Source organism: Mytilus californianus, unplaced genomic scaffold, assembly GCF_021869535.1.
Source record: "Mytilus californianus isolate M0D057914Y unplaced genomic scaffold, xbMytCali1.0.p SCAF_6, whole genome shotgun sequence".
Lineage (NCBI taxonomy): Eukaryota > Metazoa > Mollusca > Bivalvia > Mytilida > Mytilidae > Mytilus > Mytilus californianus.
The window spans coordinates 106,652,847-106,673,657 of record NW_026262712.1 but is presented as its reverse complement, the minus strand read 5'-3'; the positions used below and the strand labels follow the sequence as shown (position 1 = coordinate 106,673,657).

Below are 20,811 nucleotides of genomic sequence, written 5' to 3'. Positions count from 1 at the left end.
ATTTTATGAGAAAATTTCCTTGAAATAGGACTTTACCATGAATATTAGTTCACAGAACAAGCCATACTTAGAGTATTGGGGAGTTTTTTCTCCTTATTTCTTATATTCTGCTATACCAGAAAATTTTTCCTAAGAAATACTTTAATAAATATATAGTTTTAAGTAAATGAAATTATTTTAAAAGCAGTAACAACAAATTATTCACCAAAAGAGAAGCTTTTTATGTCCCTCTCTGGAACGCGGCGTAAATTTAAGTTTTACGTAAGGACTAATTGAAACCTCCTTGGAGACAGTAAACTTTTATACGGATAGTTCATTCAGCTTGAATACTTCAATTAATCATTTATTATAACATTTCTATCATAAATGAGTGAAAGTTACCCCAAAATTTTTATTTATTGGCCTAAAAAGTAGAAATTTTGAGGAAATTAGAGGTATAAATGGACCAAAAGAGACCTTATAAGGAAGACAAAGAGGTCCATTAGTAGTATTTATCATCCTAAAGTCATCTTTTGTATCATATTCAACTGTTTGTAGGCAGATGAGATAAATATTTGATCATTTATTGGTCCACACTATATTCTATCATGATGCGGCTTGGTTTGGATTTTTCGAAGAAATTTTGCTCGAATCGCTGTAGATGTCGTCTTACATTATACTAGATTTTTCTCAAACTATTGAACTGATTATGACAAAACTTGACAGGAATGCTTGAAATAACCAGTATTACAAAGGAAAAAAGTCACATTCAGTTTATTTAACAAAAAAGTCTTCTTTAGGTGTAATACCACCAAATCATAGTACGTCACATCCGGTTGCATACGAAAATAGGTCGAAAAAAAATATTCCCTTGAATTTGACAGTTGTAGGTAATTGATCCTACATTTCATTGCAGTAAAACATTTCTGGGTCATAAACATATATCTTGGGTATTTCAAAGCACCATTATTTTTTTATTTGGGGTTTCTATAGAATATTTTGGAAACTTGAGGTTACATGGTTACTAAAGCTTGTACACAGGTTAAGAAAGGGGGAAAATTTGATTGGTTAACTTCCAGTGATGGTTATTTTCTTATATGCAATGAAATGTTATGTGAATTTTTTTCTATAGTACTGGACAGGATAAAACTTTACTCATGCCAAGTATTTCTTTATTTGAAACAAAGATAAATTCTGCACAATTTTTTGAAAAGTGCAAATTTAACAAAGACTAATAGGGGAAAATCAATGGTGGTATTACACCTAATATGGGAAGCTGTACATGCACCTTTGACCTTGTGAGTACTCTCATGTGTTAAAATTTCTTGCTATTTAAGTGAAATATTACAAATAATGAAATATTCTGAGTGGATTGAGTCTCCAAAACACATTTTATGAGAAAATTTCCTTGAAATAGGACTTTACCATGAATATTAGTTCACAGAACAAGCCATACTTAGAGTATTGGGGAGTTTTTTCTCCTTATTTCTTATATTCTGCTATACCAGAAAATTTTTCCTAAGAAATACTTTAATAAATATATAGTTTTAAGTAAATGAAATTATTTTAAAAGCAGTAACAACAAATTATTCACCAAAAGAGAAGCTTTTTATGTCCCTCTCTGGAACGCGGCGTAAATTTAAGTTTTACGTAAGGACTAATTGAAACCTCCTTGGAGACAGTAAACTTTTATACGGATAGTTCATTCAGCTTGAATACTTCAATTAATCATTTATTATAACATTTCTATCATAAATGAGTGAAAGTTACCCCAAAATTTTTATTTATTGGCCTAAAAAGTAGAAATTTTGAGGAAATTAGAGGTATAAATGGACCAAAAGAGACCTTATAAGGAAGACAAAGAGGTCCATTAGTAGTATTTATCATCCTAAAGTCATCTTTTGTATCATATTCAACTGTTTGTAGGCAGATGAGATAAATATTTGATCATTTATTGGTCCACACTATATTCTATCATGATGCGGCTTGGTTTGGATTTTTCGAAGAAATTTTGCTCGAATCGCTGTAGATGTCGTCTTACATTATACTAGATTTTTCTCAAACTATTGAACTGATTATGACAAAACTTGACAGGAATGCTTGAAATAACCAGTATTACAAAGGAAAAAAGTCACATTCAGTTTATTTAACAAAAAAGTCTTCTTTAGGTGTAATACCACCAAATCATAGTACGTCACATCCGGTTGCATACGAAAATAGGTCGAAAAAAAATATTCCCTTGAATTTGACAGTTGTAGGTAATTGATCCTACATTTCATTGCAGTAAAACATTTCTGGGTCATAAACATATATCTTGGGTATTTCAAAGCACCATTATTTTTTTATTTGGGGTTTCTATAGAATATTTTGGAAACTTGAGGTTACATGGTTACTAAAGCTTGTACACAGGTTAAGAAAGGGGGAAAATTTGATTGGTTAACTTCCAGTGATGGTTATTTTCTTATATGCAATGAAATGTTATGTGAATTTTTTTCTATAGTACTGGACAGGATAAAACTTTACTCATGCCAAGTATTTCTTTATTTGAAACAAAGATAAATTCTGCACAATTTTTTGAAAAGTGCAAATTTAACAAAGACTAATAGGGGAAAATCAATGGTGGTATTACACCTAATATGGGAAGCTGTACATGCACCTTTGACCTTGTGAGTACTCTCATGTGTTAAAATTTCTTGCTATTTAAGTGAAATATTACAAATAATGAAATATTCTGAGTGGATTGAGTCTCCAAAACACATTTTATGAGAAAATTTCCTTGAAATAGGACTTTACCATGAATATTAGTTCACAGAACAAGCCATACTTAGAGTATTGGGGAGTTTTTTCTCCTTATTTCTTATATTCTGCTATACCAGAAAATTTTTCCTAAGAAATACTTTAATAAATATATAGTTTTAAGTAAATGAAATTATTTTAAAAGCAGTAACAACAAATTATTCACCAAAAGTGAAGCTTTTTATGTCCCTCTCTGGAACGCGGCGTAAATTTAAGTTTTACGTAAGGACTAATTGAAACCTCCTTGGAGACAGTAAACTTTTATACGGATAGTTCATTCAGCTTGAATACTTCAATTAATCATTTATTATAACATTTCTATCATAAATGAGTGAAAGTTACCCCAAAATTTTTATTTATTGGCCTAAAAAGTAGAAATTTTGAGGAAATTAGAGGTATAAATGGACCAAAAGAGACCTTATAAGGAAGACAAAGAGGTCCATTAGTAGTATTTATCATCCTAAAGTCATCTTTTGTATCATATTCAACTGTTTGTAGGCAGATGAGATAAATATTTGATCATTTATTGGTCCACACTATATTCTATCATGATGCGGCTTGGTTTGGATTTTTCGAAGAAATTTTGCTCGAATCGCTGTAGATGTCGTCTTACATTATACTAGATTTTTCTCAAACTATTGAACTGATTATGACAAAACTTGACAGGAATGCTTGAAATAACCAGTATTACAAAGGAAAAAAGTCACATTCAGTTTATTTAACAAAAAAGTCTTCTTTAGGTGTAATACCACCAAATCATAGTACGTCACATCCGGTTGCATACGAAAATAGGTCGAAAAAAAATATTCCCTTGAATTTGACAGTTGTAGGTAATTGGTCCTACATTTCATTGCAGTAAAACATTTCTGGGTCATAAACATATATCTTTGGTATTTCAAAGCACCATTATTTTTTTATTTGGGGTTTCTATAGAATATTTTGGAAACTTGAGGTTACATGGTTACTAAAGCTTGTACACAGGTTAAGAAAGGGGGAAAATTTGATTGGTTAACTTCCAGTGATGGTTATTTTCTTATATGCAATGAAATGTTATGTGAATTTTTTTCTATAGTACTGGACAGGATAAAACTTTACTCATGCCAAGTATTTCTTTATTTGAAACAAAGATAAATTCTGCACAATTTTTTGAAAAGTGCAAATTTAACAAAGACTAATAGGGGAAAATCAATGGTGGTATTACACCTAATATGGGAAGCTGTACATGCACCTTTGACCTTGTGAGTACTCTCATGTGTTAAAATTTCTTGCTATTTAAGTGAAATATTACAAATAATGAAATATTCTGAGTGGATTGAGTCTCCAAAACACATTTTATGAGAAAATTTCCTTGAAATAGGACTTTACCATGAATATTAGTTCACAGAACAAGCCATACTTAGAGTATTGGGGAGTTTTTTCTCCTTATTTCTTATATTCTGCTATACCAGAAAATTTTTCCTAAGAAATACTTTAATAAATATATAGTTTTAAGTAAATGAAATTATTTTAAAAGCAGTAACAACAAATTATTCACCAAAAGAGAAGCTTTTTATGTCCCTCTCTGGAACGCGGCGTAAATTTAAGTTTTACGTAAGGACTAATTGAAACCTCCATGGAGACAGTAAACTTTTATACGGATAGTTCATTCAGCTTGAATACTTCAATTAATCATTTATTATAACATTTCTATCATAAATGAGTGAAAGTTACCCCAAAATTTTTATTTATTGGCCTAAAAAGTAGAAATTTTGAGGAAATTAGAGGTATAAATGGACCAAAAGAGACCTTATAAGGAAGACAAAGAGGTCCATTAGTAGTATTTATCATCCTAAAGTCATCTTTTGTATCATATTCAACTGTTTGTAGGCAGATGAGATAAATATTTGATCATTTATTGGTCCACACTATATTCTATCATGATGCGGCTTGGTTTGGATTTTTCGAAGAAATTTTGCTCGAATCGCTGTAGATGTCGTCTTACATTATACTAGATTTTTCTCAAACTATTGAACTGATTATGACAAAACTTGACAGGAATGCTTGAAATAACCAGTATTACAAAGGAAAAAAGTCACATTCAGTTTATTTAACAAAAAAGTCTTCTTTAGGTGTAATACCACCAAATCATAGTACGTCACATCCGGTTGCATACGAAAATAGGTCGAAAAAAAATATTCCCTTGAATTTGACAGTTGTAGGTAATTGATCCTACATTTCATTGCAGTAAAACATTTCTGGGTCATAAACATATATCTTGGGTATTTCAAAGCACCATTATTTTTTTATTTGGGGTTTCTATAGAATATTTTGGAAACTTGAGGTTACATGGTTACTAAAGCTTGTACACAGGTTAAGAAAGGGGGAAAATTTGATTGGTTAACTTCCAGTGATGGTTATTTTCTTATATGCAATGAAATGTTATGTGAATTTTTTTCTATAGTACTGGACAGGATAAAACTTTACTCATGCCAAGTATTTCTTTATTTGAAACAAAGATAAATTCTGCACAATTTTTTGAAAAGTGCAAATTTAACAAAGACTAATAGGGGAAAATCAATGGTGGTATTACACCTAATATGGGAAGCTGTACATGCACCTTTGACCTTGTGAGTACTCTCATGTGTTAAAATTTCTTGCTATTTAAGTGAAATATTACAAATAATGAAATATTCTGAGTGGATTGAGTCTCCAAAACACATTTTATGAGAAAATTTCCTTGAAATAGGACTTTACCATGAATATTAGTTCACAGAACAAGCCATACTTAGAGTATTGGGGAGTTTTTTCTCCTTATTTCTTATATTCTGCTATACCAGAAAATTTTTCCTAAGAAATACTTTAATAAATATATAGTTTTAAGTAAATGAAATTATTTTAAAAGCAGTAACAACAAATTATTCACCAAAAGAGAAGCTTTTTATGTCCCTCTCTGGAACGCGGCGTAAATTTAAGTTTTACGTAAGGACTAATTGAAACCTCCTTGGAGACAGTAAACTTTTATACGGATAGTTCATTCAGCTTGAATACTTCAATTAATCATTTATTATAACATTTCTATCATAAATGAGTGAAAGTTACCCCAAAATTTTTATTTATTGGCCTAAAAAGTAGAAATTTTGAGGAAATTAGAGGTATAAATGGACCAAAAGAGACCTTATAAGGAAGACAAAGAGGTCCATTAGTAGTATTTATCATCCTAAAGTCATCTTTTGTATCATATTCAACTGTTTGTAGGCAGATGAGATAAATATTTGATCATTTATTGGTCCACACTATATTCTATCATGATGCGGCTTGGTTTGGATTTTTCGAAGAAATTTTGCTCGAATCGCTGTAGATGTCGTCTTACATTATACTAGATTTTTCTCAAACTATTGAACTGATTATGACAAAACTTGACAGGAATGCTTGAAATAACCAGTATTACAAAGGAAAAAAGTCACATTCAGTTTATTTAACAAAAAAGTCTTCTTTAGGTGTAATACCACCAAATCATAGTACGTCACATCCGGTTGCATACGAAAATAGGTCGAAAAAAAATATTCCCTTGAATTTGACAGTTGTAGGTAATTGATCCTACATTTCATTGCAGTAAAACATTTCTGGGTCATAAACATATATCTTGGGTATTTCAAAGCACCATTATTTTTTTATTTGGGGTTTCTATAGAATATTTTGGAAACTTGAGGTTACATGGTTACTAAAGCTTGTACACAGGTTAAGAAAGGGGGAAAATTTGATTGGTTAACTTCCAGTGATGGTTATTTTCTTATATGCAATGAAATGTTATGTGAATTTTTTTCTATAGTACTGGACAGGATAAAACTTTACTCATGCCAAGTATTTCTTTATTTGAAACAAAGATAAATTCTGCACAATTTTTTGAAAAGTGCAAATTTAACAAAGACTAATAGGGGAAAATCAATGGTGGTATTACACCTAATATGGGAAGCTGTACATGCACCTTTGACCTTGTGAGTACTCTCATGTGTTAAAATTTCTTGCTATTTAAGTGAAATATTACAAATAATGAAATATTCTGAGTGGATTGAGTCTCCAAAACACATTTTATGAGAAAATTTCCTTGAAATAGGACTTTACCATGAATATTAGTTCACAGAACAAGCCATACTTAGAGTATTGGGGAGTTTTTTCTCCTTATTTCTTATATTCTGCTATACCAGAAAATTTTTCCTAAGAAATACTTTAATAAATATATAGTTTTAAGTAAATGAAATTATTTTAAAAGCAGTAACAACAAATTATTCACCAAAAGTGAAGCTTTTTATGTCCCTCTCTGGAACGCGGCGTAAATTTAAGTTTTACGTAAGGACTAATTGAAACCTCCTTGGAGACAGTAAACTTTTATACGGATAGTTCATTCAGCTTGAATACTTCAATTAATCATTTATTATAACATTTCTATCATAAATGAGTGAAAGTTACCCCAAAATTTTTATTTATTGGCCTAAAAAGTAGAAATTTTGAGGAAATTAGAGGTATAAATGGACCAAAAGAGACCTTATAAGGAAGACAAAGAGGTCCATTAGTAGTATTTATCATCCTAAAGTCATCTTTTGTATCATATTCAACTGTTTGTAGGCAGATGAGATAAATATTTGATCATTTATTGGTCCACACTATATTCTATCATGATGCGGCTTGGTTTGGATTTTTCGAAGAAATTTTGCTCGAATCGCTGTAGATGTCGTCTTACATTATACTAGATTTTTCTCAAACTATTGAACTGATTATGACAAAACTTGACAGGAATGCTTGAAATAACCAGTATTACAAAGGAAAAAAGTCACATTCAGTTTATTTAACAAAAAAGTCTTCTTTAGGTGTAATACCACCAAATCATAGTACGTCACATCCGGTTGCATACGAAAATAGGTCGAAAAAAAATATTCCCTTGAATTTGACAGTTGTAGGTAATTGATCCTACATTTCATTGCAGTAAAACATTTCTGGGTCATAAACATATATCTTGGGTATTTCAAAGCACCATTATTTTTTTATTTGGGGTTTCTATAGAATATTTTGGAAACTTGAGGTTACATGGTTACTAAAGCTTGTACACAGGTTAAGAAAGGGGGAAAATTTGATTGGTTAACTTCCAGTGATGGTTATTTTCTTATATGCAATGAAATGTTATGGGAATTTTTTTCTATAGTACTGGACAGGATAAAACTTTACTCATGCCAAGTATTTCTTTATTTGAAACAAAGATAAATTCTGCACAATTTTTTGAAAAGTGCAAATTTAACAAAGACTAATAGGGGAAAATCAATGGTGGTATTACACGTTGATAGACAACTTATTTCTAACGTGTGTTCAACAAACAGTTGGCAGTCTCATTGGAACCGACTGTGCTCCTCTTCTTGTCGAATTGATCCTTTATTTAATTGAAGTTTGGTGACTATGTTGAACGCATTTATCTCATCGAACTTGAAAAAGAGGATACAATTATAAATATACTCATTGTAGATATAAGGATTATAAGTTTATACGACAGACGCGCGTTTTGTCAACAAATGACTCATCAGTGACGCTCGAATAAAAAAAGTTTAAAAGGCCAAATAAAGTACTACTAGTAATTAAAACAGATACACTTGATATAAAAATAAGACAACTCTCAACCCGATACCAAATGACGAAGAAGTTAACAACTATAGTCACCGTAAGGCCTCCAATAATGAGCACAATCCATACTCCATAGTAAGCTATAAAAATAAAGACATCGAAATGACAAATGTATAAAGCAATTCAAACGAGAAAACTAACGGCCAGCTTTATGTACAAAACAATAAACGAAAAACAAATATGTTATACAGCAACAAACGGCAACCTCAGAATTACAGGCTTATTAAGGGAAGACACACACATAATTTTGCGGGGTTAAATATGTTTCCTGGTGCAAAACCCTCCATTTAACCTGGTACAGTGGTATAACAGTACAACATAAAACAAACTAAATAAAAAATAAAAGGCCCCGACATGAAAAATGGGAAACAATTCAATTGAGAAAACTGACGGCTTAATTTATAACATTGTCAAAACAATATACGAAACACAAACACTTAGTGTAAAGACGTCAGTCAGAGAAAAACATGACCTTGTGCAATGCCAAAAATATAGGTGTCAACAGGTTGTTGGACCGTGAATGATAAAATGTGTTAAACAATGATATTTAGTTTGGTATTAATTTATTGATAACAAAATCAATACTTATACCGATAAAAACAATATTCAAGGATCTAATTACAGTGGTGAATTGGTAGTTTTAGAAGTTGTGTATTTAAAGAATTGACAGGTTTACCCACATCATATCTAAATTTTCGGGCTCGGTAAATAACATCACGCAAAATTAAAGATGCCTAATTATTTGATTTACATCTATAGGTAAATTGACAATGATGGTCGGTTTAGAACAAAACTTTAATATGAAAGAGATGATTTAAGCTTCTCAATTGTGAACTTTCCATTCATTTCAACATTCCAGCAGCGCCTGCATATGGAGTATATATCTCAAACTTGATTCAATATTTCAGAGCTTTCGTTTCCCCATTATAATTTACGTCATAGAGGGTTGCTGCTTACAAGGAAGCTATTGAACAAAGTGTTCTTAGTGGTGAAGTTAAAATCATCACTTAGAAAAGTTTACGAACGCCATCACGAGTTGGTTGACCGTTATGGATTACCTGTTTTACAGATGACAGCGGATATATTCCCATTGTCGTTTCCACAATCTCGTCCTCTTTTCCTCGAATGTGACCTTCCGAATGAAAATTATAACATGGTGAATATTTCCATGAACAATATTCCGGAGCACCGAAGATCATCCCCAGTTTTCGTGAAGTTAGTTTTACTATGTTGTGTTTTGTGAAATGTTGTTTGTCTTTTCTTCGCTTTTCGTTTTATGCCATGGCATTATCATTTTGTTTTCGAGATATATATTAGAATATCCCTTTGGTATATTTTGCCTCTCTTTTATAGGCCCAGTAATTGATATTGACTATTGTCATATAACATGTTTTGTTGATTTTTTGAAGTAGTATATGTCTAAAGCTAATGATATTTATTTTACCAGCGACTTATAGTTTAAAGTTTGCTGAGCCCAAATCATTACAAGAAGACCTGAGAATATTTGCTAATATATCAGCATTTCCAGTAAACAGAAATGAAAGTCAACATGTGTGGTTGCGTTATCCAGTAAACAATGCAACAAACAAAAAAGAACTGCAAATTAGCAAAAAGTTTCAAGAAAAGGTAGAAGATGATGGTATCAGTTTGACAGTAAAAAATCTGTCCAAAAGAGATATTAGTATGACATACGAGCTCCTCTATAATAATGCGACATTTTCGGCCGACGTAACACTATCGCTGAAGAGTAATGATGTCAGTCACAGTGAGTGTAACTTATTTTGCTGTGAACACGCACATTTTAAAATATGTAATTATATGATAGAATAACAATAACATAGCATTATGTATAATGATTTCCAAAAGATAATATAACATCCGTCAGTCGAACACAAACTGTCTGAAAATTACACTACTCATCCCTCAAATATGGGTGAAGATTAAATTGATGGTTCAGTTTTGAAGTTTGTCCAAAAACACATTCCACTTTTAGTTTTGTTGTTGGGACATTTGATTTGAGTAATTTGACTTTTAAAGGGACAATATTTCGAGTAATTTTTTTTTAGTTTCGTCATACATTATTTATTTGTGATTTGAACTTTCTCTCGTTTAGTCGCACGTGATACGCGTCTTACATTACTTACATATAGAAATATGTTATCTAGCATTGGGATTGTACAAAATCAACAGATAGTATTCCTTTTTAATTGTAGAAAGCAGTTTTGATCAAGTCGAACTTGAATGGCTATTTATTCCAGCGGGTGTAATAGTTCCACTTTTGTTGCTTATCAAACATGTTTACAGAAAATGTAAGTTTTATTTAAGAAGAAAAGCTTGATTTTGAGAACATTTGATAAAAAATAAATCAAGGATACTGTTCAGCCTTTAGCAATTAGCAATTAGTAATCCAAAAGGTATACATTTGTAGTAAGCTATAACAGGCACAATATAACAAAATGTAAAACCTTTTAAAAGAGAAAACTAATGACCCGAGATGGACACTTTTTGGTAGGGTCAGAGATTATTGTGATCGCGCATACATCCCCTGTTTTTAGGCAGTGGTGTTACGGCAAAAATTAAAACACACAATAAAAATAATTTTAGATGGCATTGACTTATCAGATATGTACTAATCACATAAAATGGAACTAATGATACGAAAAAAAAATATTTAAAAAAGTGATGTATGAATATTCCAAATGACTCAAAGCCGAGGTTTACTTAATAACTATGCTATGTTTTCCAAGACTAAATTATTTGGATTGGCACTTCCAACGGAATTTGTGTAAAAGCGTCATTAGCAGTCTTTAAAAGCATAACCTTGTGCAATGCAAAAATATGAATTTAAAGTACTTTGGAATCTGGTACACCACTACATAATTGGGTATATCAATTGAGTTGGGAGGTAGACATACATTTTGATCATATCGGTTATTAAAACAAGAGGCTCATGAGAGCCTGATATCGCTCACCTGTAATTTCAGTTTCAGGCATTTGACTTATTTGTAGATCTTATTTTGCTGAACAATTTTGTCATTTACACTTTCTCTCTTTCTATAATAATATTAAAGATAATACATAACCCAAAACTGTAACATTTCCTAAAAATTATCTATTTCTGGACAGTAATCCAACAATAAGTTGTCCTATTGGTCTGAAGATTACTTGACAGGTAGATCTAAACCTGTTTAACACTTTCACCTATGTCAGTTTTGCTCTTACTGCTTTAGTTTTTGAGATGAAAGCCAAACACTTCATTTGACCCCTATGTCGTATTTTTAGAAACTGCCGCCATGTTTTTGAATGGATCAAATCCTCGAATACAATCTATAAACTAGATACCCTAAGTAACATTCAAGTAAAGTTTTTAAGTATTTGGCCAAGTAGTTTCAGAGAAGAAGATTTTTGAAAAAGTAATTAGACTTTCACAAAAAATGTAAAAAGAAACGTTTTAAGGGCAATAACTCCTCAAGTGGTCAATTGACTATTTTGATCATGTTGACTTATTTGTAGATCTTACTTAGCTGAACATTTATTGCCAACAATTTATTGCCAAAAATTTCATAGCAGATAGATCTTGACTTATTCATCACTTTAACTCCGTGTCACTTTTGCTCTAACTGCTTTAGTTTTTGAGATAAAAGCCAAAAACTGCATTTGACCCCTATGTTCTATTTTTAGCCATTGCGGCCATGTTTGTTATTGGATCAAAACTTCGGATACAATGTATAAACCAGTTACCCTAAGGAACATTCTGTTAAAGTTTAGAAGTATAAGGCCCAGTAGTTTCAGAGGAGAAGATTTTTAAATGTAAGCAAACATGATGAACAAATTGTGTTAAATTGTCTTTAGAGGGAAATAACTCCTTAAGGGATCAATTGACAATTTTGGTCATATAACTGTTTTGTAGATCTTACTTTGCTGAACATTTTTGCTGTTTACAGTTTATCTTTATCTTCAATAATATTCAAGATAATAACCAAAAACTGCAAAATTTCCTTAAAATTACCAATTTAGTGGCAGCAACCGAACAATGGGTTGTTCGGTTCGTCTGGAAATTCCAGGGCTGATAGATCTTGACCTATTGAACATTTTTATCCCCGTCAGATTTGCTCTAAATTAATGCTTTAGTTTTTTGAGATATAAGCCAAATCTGCGTCTGACCCCTATGTTCTATTTTTATCCATGGCGGCCATGTTTGTTGATGGATCAAAAGTTCGGATACAATATATAAACTAGATACCCTAAGGAACATTCAGTTAAAGTTTGAAGGTATTTGGCCCAGTAGTTTCAGAGAAGATTCTTGAAATAGTTTACGACGACGACGACGACGACAGACGACGGACGACGAAGGACGCCAAGTGATGGCATAAGCTCACATGGGGCCCTTCGGGATCAGTGAGCTAAAAACATAACAATAAATGATCAAGTCATGTCCAGTTTTTCAGTCAATGATGAATCTATGAGAATTATCCACTACGGTAAATTCAATACTATTCAGACAATTCGCTATCTGTTCAGCCTCATTCATACTGTTTATTAGTTGTTATTTATTTGTATATATGTAATAATAGCGTGCTGAATAGTCTAAAATCTACTGAACAGTACTGAATTTGGTGCACGCCATTTGTCTGAACAGAGCTAAATTTAGCACAAGAAAATATTTGAAAATTAAATGAAAAAACTTCCAAAGACGGCCATTTGAGGACAGGACTTTTCAGATGGAGTTAGGATTAACATGATCATTACAGACTCAACATCTTTGCTAGCAAAGGCTTACAATCCGGTCCCCTACTCCTTAATCTTGGCAGATGGAGTTGGAATGTCGGATCCACGAGGTAATGATTTTCATTGGTTGCAGTTACAACGTGCTGCATCCAATCAAAAAGCGCCTCTAAAATGATCACGTGTAAATGTAGAAAATGTCATTACACAGATTGTGCAAGGAGTCTTTACCCCCAATATATAGGACGATATTTAGTGACACTTTTAAAACTCTTAGTCAATATAATTGAATTAATGGGTAAATTTCTCGTGGCAATGTTTGAATGTCAACGTATATTATAAAAATAAGGAGATATGGTATGATTGCCAATGAGACAACTATCCACCAAAGTTCAAATGAAGTGGATTTAAGCAATTATAGGCAACTGTGCGGCCTTTAACAATGAAAAAACCCATACCCTATGGTCGGCTATAAAATGCCCCGACATGAAAAATATGAAATAATTCAATTGAGAAAACAAACGGCTTAATTTATAAAAAAGCAATTTACGAATAACAAATATGACAGACATGAACCAACGACATCCACTGAACTACATGCTCCTGACTTGGGACAGGCACATAAAGAATGTGGCCGAGTAAGACATGTTTGTGAGCGCTCAGCCCTCCCCTAACCCGGGACAGTGGTGTAACAGTACAACATAAGAGCAATCTGTAAAAATCAGATTAGCCGTTCCTGCTTCACGAAATTTGTAAACACATGACATAATCATTTTTACACCTCCAAAATGGTGAGAGTTCAAGCGCTGCCATTAGTCAAGAAGACGACGAGGGTGGTTTTTAACGACCTTGACTACCCATGAGGGTCTTGGTCAAGAAGTAGGAGTGGGAGTAACTTTTATCTGTCATTAGATGGCGCAACGCTGTATACATAAATTGTATCAAAGGTGTAGAGTAAGTGACTGGATCATAACCCTTGGCTAGCGAAGATGCAGACTCAAATGAATTTACTACTGAAACGACAAAGGAATATCACACCAAAAAGCGTGCTTATTGCAATTTGGAAAATGCTTTGATATATATAGCCTTTATAAATTAAAGAAATTATATTTAAAACACGTATCAGCTAGTAACGGTTCACGTACGAATAAAACAAATTTAAAAATGATTTTCTTAGAGAATGATAATATTAATAAAAATTGTTCGTCTTTCCACTGTTTTCTATTTAGCGATGTTTTAGTATGATGCAAATATTGAACTCAAATACTGGTCTAGTCAAAGTTTAAACAGTATTATATTTACTGTACAGTTTTATATTTTTCCTGACTGATATTGTATGAATATTTATGATCTTGATGTATAATTAGGGTTACATGTACCTATGTCTTGACCATGTGATAGCTAACTTAAGAATGAAGACTTATTATATTTTCGAAATACAAATGATTTCTACCCCAGAAATAGATTACCTTAGCTGTATTTGGCAAAACCTTTCTGAATTTTGGGTCCTCAATATTCTTCAAACGTCGTACTTTATTTGGCCTTTTTAACTGTTTTGAATCGAGCGTCACTGATGAGTCTTATATAGACGAAACGCGCATCTCGAGTACAATATTTTAATCCTGGTGTGTATGATGAGTTTATTGATACAACTTTAACACAATTATTTTTTTTTTATTTGTAGACAAGGAGAAAAAGAAATCTACAAGAACAAATCAAACAACGAACAACGACGACGTAAGTATGCAACAGTTAGTTCTTATGACAGTTTGTAAATATGTAGGTTGAGATCATGTATTTGAGATCAATGTAGTAAATCGGATATTCTGCTGAAATGAAGCTCGGTATAATAGATCGACAAAGTTGGTATTTTTGGATTGTATACACTCGTTTCTATGGTGATTTTAAAGTTTAATGCAGCTGTACAAGAAATATTTGTTTTGTATGCTATATGTATATTGATTGATACTGTAATTTCTGACACATGATTTTTTATTAGTTATTATGGCTGTGAACTTTCTTTTAGTAATTGCGAGTTCTCTAAGATCGATACGTTGAGTCTTAAGTCTTTTTGTTGTTGTATTTTGTGTGCGTTATGTCTATCTGCGAGTCAAGCCCTCTTCAGTTGGATCTTACAATTTGTAAACAAAAAATTGTGCTGTTGCACCACTGTTACAGATCAGGAAGAGGATGGGCGTCTGCTAACATATTTTACCCCACCACATTATGTATGTGCCTGTCCCAAGTCAACAGTCTGTAATTCATTGGTTGTCGTTTGTTGCTGTTTATTTAATTTGGTTTTCGTTTATTCTTTTCTACACAATCAGACATTAAATTTAGTGTTTTCTCGTTTGAACTGTTTTACATTTATCCTATCTTGTCCGTTTAAAGCTTGCTATGCGTAATGGGTTTTGTACGCACGATGACCTATAGTTGCTAACTTCAACTTCATTTGGTCTCTTGTGGAGAGGTTTCTCATTAGCAATATTACACATCTTCATAGTTTTATACCTATTTATACACAAATAATTGTATAGAGCTAAAAGATATAATGCATATTTTTGATTATGGGTAAATAGTCACAAAACAACTGATTATAGATAGGTGCAAACTCTTTTGAATCTTGAAGATGCATATCAATAAAGTCTATATTGACTTATCACCGGGTTTGTACTAACATGAGCAACACGACGGGTGCCAACTGTGGAGTAGGATCTGCTAGCACTTCCGAAGCATTGGAGATCACCCCCAGTTTTTTCATTAACATTCAATATCTGTATATCACAATGAGCATGTAGTACATTCATAATATATATCAAACATAATTGATGAATACACACTATTTATATGTATTGAAATCTCAAAAGTACTTAATTTCATATTCACAAGGGGCTACATATACATTATGCATCAATTTTAAATACAATTATCTTAATGGAATCCTATTTAATATGTAGGAAATATACATTGGATTGAAGTGTGATACGGTGCTTTCGGTCCGCGATTTGCTTTTTGTCCGGTTTTGCTTTTTGTCCGATAATTTAGCTTTTAGGCCGACATTTTTGCTTTAGTCCGTTGCTTTCGGTCCGTTTTGCTTTTTGTCCGATACTTTTGCTTTTCGTCCGACACTTTTGCTTTTTGTCCGATACTTTTGCTTTTCGTCCGACACTTTTGCTTTTTGTCCGTTGCTTTCGGTCCGTTTTGCTTTTTGACCGATTATTTTGCTTTTGGTGTGACACTTTTGCTTTTTGTCCGTTTTGCTTTTAGTCCGTTGCTCTTTGGCCGATTTTCTGTTCGTCCGATGATTCTGCTTTATGTCCATTTCAAAACGTGCATATTTTTTGCAGGTTCTATTTGAACTTCGAAACTCCATGACATCTTTGAAATTAAATACAAACCTTATTTCTCTCTATAAATGAGTGGCACATGGAGTATCTGTTTTATATACTAATCTGATCAATTATATGTTCTCACTTTACCGCTGGTAAAGCCAAGCATGCTTTAATTAACCGTACGCTTCGGTTAAAAATAATTCATCATACATTTTTAGATGATCGTTGTAATGAACATTGCAATTCCTCGTTCTTTATATTTGAAAGAAGTTTCGCCTGAGAAAGAAAGCCACATTATGCGAAACATAAGGATTCAAATCCGGCGTCACTATCTTATGTTGTATTTTTTTGTCTCGCCTGCGTCGAAAGTAGCGGAAAGCTAGACTAAGGGATTGCTTTTCCGGCGACGACAATTGTTACGTTTTCTGCTTAGGTTAGTTTGATAGGAACTACTTGTGATAGATTATAGTTATTTGATACAAAGTTTCATTACTATCAATACATATCAGTTTGACGACTATTTTGAGGCCTTGCATCTAAAGCCATGGTCCAGCCACTTTCAATTGATAAATAAAGGCAACAGTAGTATACCGCTGTTCGAAATTCATAAATCGATTTAGAAAAAAACAAATCCTGGTTACAAACTAAAACTGAGGGAAACACATCAAATATAAGAGGAGAACTACGACACAACAGAAACACAACATTAAAATGTAACACACACAGAAACGAACTATAATATAACAATGGCCATTTTCATGACTTGGTACAGGACATTTTAAGAAAAAAATGTTGGATTGAACCTGGTTTTGTGGCTAGCCAAACCTCCCGCTTTTATGGCAATGTTAGATATAACACCATAATGACAACATTACATGACAGGACTACAATACAAATAAATGGAAGAACATGCAGGACAGAGAAATACACAAATAAAAAAAAACGACAATGCAGCACTCACAGAAACAAACTACATGATAACAATTGCCATTTTCCTGACTTGGTACAGGACATTTTTTTAGAAAAAAATGGTGGGTTGAACCTGGTTTTGTGGCTAGCAAAACCTCCCGCTTTTATGGCAATGTTAAATATAACATTAAAATGACAACATTACATGACAGGACTACAATACAAATAAATGGGAGAACATTCTAATGTTAAGTGTTGGTATTTTGTATAAAGTTACATTACTATCAGTACATATCAGTTTGGCGACTATTTTGAAGCCCCTTAGGTCATGGTACGGTGATTTTGAATTAATTCGCAATTTTTAATGTTTAGTTATCTGCTTAAGTTAGATTGATAGGAACTACTTACAATAAACAAAGATATTTTCTATAGAGTTACATTAATGTCTACAAATCTCAGTTTGTCGACCATTTTCAGACCTTGCACAACAGATCATGGTCCAGCAACTGATTTAATAAGCAATGTTGCTGTCCATCAGTTTGTCTTTTTCTGAACTTTATATGTCAGACAACAATTTAATTTTAAATCATTTGGAGAGAAGATATGAATGATTCAGATTTTGTATACAAATGCCTTATATATGTTTAAATAACATCATTTTCCATTGTGATTGATTTCATTTTCGTGATTTCGTTCGTGTATAGGCTGATTGTATGGTGTACATGTCCGACCGGTAGGTTTCAACGGACCGTGATTCATTGGTCAATGTTATGTTTTCATGGTTCGTTTTTTTTGTCTGATACTTTTTCAGCAATGGGTCAACTGCAATTAGCGTATGCAATGCTTGTTATTTCTACTCGAATATTGAACGGAGTTCATCTAACTCTGACGTCATTTTCATGTTTCATTGGTCATTTCTAATTTTTCATGTGAAATACATGCTAGCCGCGAATGGTTCGTCTGAAATTTACTTAAACTTTTATGGTTTGCTTTTTTTCTTAATAAGTTTCGAGGTTCATCTCTCAGGTACTAAATACAGTGGTGGACAATGTTGGTTGTATTGGATGACTGCATGTAATATGCAGATGTCAGATCCTTACTTCAATCGTTCTTCGATCAATCTTGAATTCTCATTTAGGTTGGTTTCTCCTATAAGATATAGGCTAGATTAAATTGACATATCCGACAAGAAGTGTCAATCTGACCTTGAGCTCAGTTTCATAGTTCATTGGTCAAAATTTTGTGGTAAGTCTATTTCTCAGATAATAAAAACATTTATAAAAGATACAATACAGACTTACAACTGTATTCTACGAACTCGCGTTTTCCCCACAAATGACTCACCAGTGACGCTCAATTCTAAATATAAAAGATAAAGAATAATTGTTAAGATTGCCATTGAGAAAACTCTCTACAAGAGACCAAATGTCTATTTTGCTAGCAACTACATGACACCATACGACCTTCAACGCGGAGCAAAAGTCTACATCTCACAGACTTTTCAAAACGAGAAAATCAACGGCATGATTTATGCATAAATTTGAAAAATGAAAATCCAAGGTGTCAATGTCTGACTTGTAATTGTTAATTTGACCTTGACCTAATTTTTATATTATTCAGTTTTAGAGGTATGGTCAGTTTTTAGCTCACCTGACCCGAAGGGTCAAGTGAGCTTTTCTCATCACTTGGCGTCCGTCGTCCGTCGTCCGTCGTCGTCGTCGTCGGCGGCGTCGTCGTCGTCGTCCGTCGTCGTCAGCTTTTTACAAAAATCTTCTCCTCTGAAACCACTGGGCCAAATTTAACCAAACTTGGCCACAATCATCATCAGGGTATCTCGTTTAAAAAATGTGTCCGATGACCCCGCCAACCAACCAAGATGGCCGCCATGGCTAAAAATAGAACATAGGGGTAAAATGTAGATTTTGGCTTATATCTCTGAAACTAAAGCATTTAGAGCAAATCTGACAGGTGGCAAAAATGTTTATCAGATTTAGATTTATCTGCCCTGAAATTTTCAGACAAATCCGACGACCCGTTGTTGGGTTGCTGCCCCTGAGTTAGTAATTTTACAAAAATTTTGCAGTTTTTTGTTATTATCTTAGATATCATTATAATATCTAATATCTAATACTATTAATTATGATTTTAACCTTATTTTACATGATTTCCAAAGCATCAGTAAATACAGGTGAGCGACACAGGCTCTTGAGAGCCTCTAGTTCAGATATATTTTTACTTATCGGTCAAGTTTGTTAGTTGACTGATTTACTTTTAAGACTATTTAATCGAAAATGATGCCAATTTGAAAATTGAGACAAAATGACACAAAAGTTAACAACTATAGATCACCGTTCGGCCTTCAACAATGAGCAAAGCCCATACGGCATGGTCAGCTATAAAAGGCCCCGAAATGACAAATGTAAACAAATTCAAACGAGAAAACTAACGGCCTAATTTATGTACAAAAAAATGAACGAAAAACAAATATGTAACACAGCAACTAACGACAACCACTGAATTACAGGCTCCTGACTTGGGGCAGGCATATACAGAATGTGATGGGGTTAAACATGTTAGCGGGCGCCAACCCTCCCCTAACCTGGGACAGTGGTGTAACAGTACAACATAAGAACAAACTATAAAAATCAGTTGAAAAAGGCTTAACTCGCCAGATGGATACAAATAGAAATACATCAAACAAAAACACAGAGTAGACGTGGACGCAGTCTATTATATTCTAGACTAGTCTATTTTGATCTATTATATTTTTCTATTCTAGTCGTTTATAGTCTAACCTAATCTTATCTAGTCTATTCATTCTAGTCTAGTCTTTTCTGTTCTTATCTATTGCTTAAGATCTTGATTATAGACATAATGCACCACTATTTTAAACAAGATTCCAGTCTAATCTATCTAAACTAGTCTAGTCTATCTTATTCTAGTTTCTTCTAGTCTAGCCTAGTATATTCTGTTATATTTTTTTTCTATTCTAGTTTATATAGTCTATAAGATATAGAATAGTCTATAGATATAAGAAGATGTGGTATGAGTGCCAATGAAACAACTCTCCATCCAAGTCACAATTTCTAAAAGTAAACCATTATAGGTCAAAGTACGGCCTTCAACACGGAGAAATGAGAAACACTTATGAATCACATCAACAAACGACAACCACTGAACATCAGGTTCCTAACTAGTCTAGTTAAGTCTTTTCTATTTTTATCTATTATAGTCTAGTCTAGTCTATATAGTTGCTTGTTTTTCTCACGAAACAGAATTCGGGGTAGATATAAAAAGAATTATGCATTTTTTTTTAACAGAAAACCCATAACAATCTACGATTACCCGGAAAAAGTAACAATAAGAAATAATAATTGTTACTGCCACGACTTATTGCCTAAATGTATTTCCGGACAGGGACCGA

General features: G+C 32.8%; 1 protein-coding gene across 1 annotated transcript in view; it reads left to right on the top strand.

Annotated features, from left to right (window-relative positions):
* The window catches only part of LOC127704294 (uncharacterized), a 66,784-nt gene that overhangs the window by 36,413 nt on the left and 9,560 nt on the right, over positions 1–20,811 (top strand). Inside the window, exons 6-8 of the mRNA XM_052208302.1 lie at positions 9,869–10,186; positions 10,635–10,730; positions 14,831–14,883. Of these exons, the coding sequence (XP_052064262.1) occupies positions 9,869–10,186; positions 10,635–10,730; positions 14,831–14,883 (467 nt within the window). The remainder of the gene's footprint in view (positions 1–9,868; positions 10,187–10,634; positions 10,731–14,830; positions 14,884–20,811) is intronic.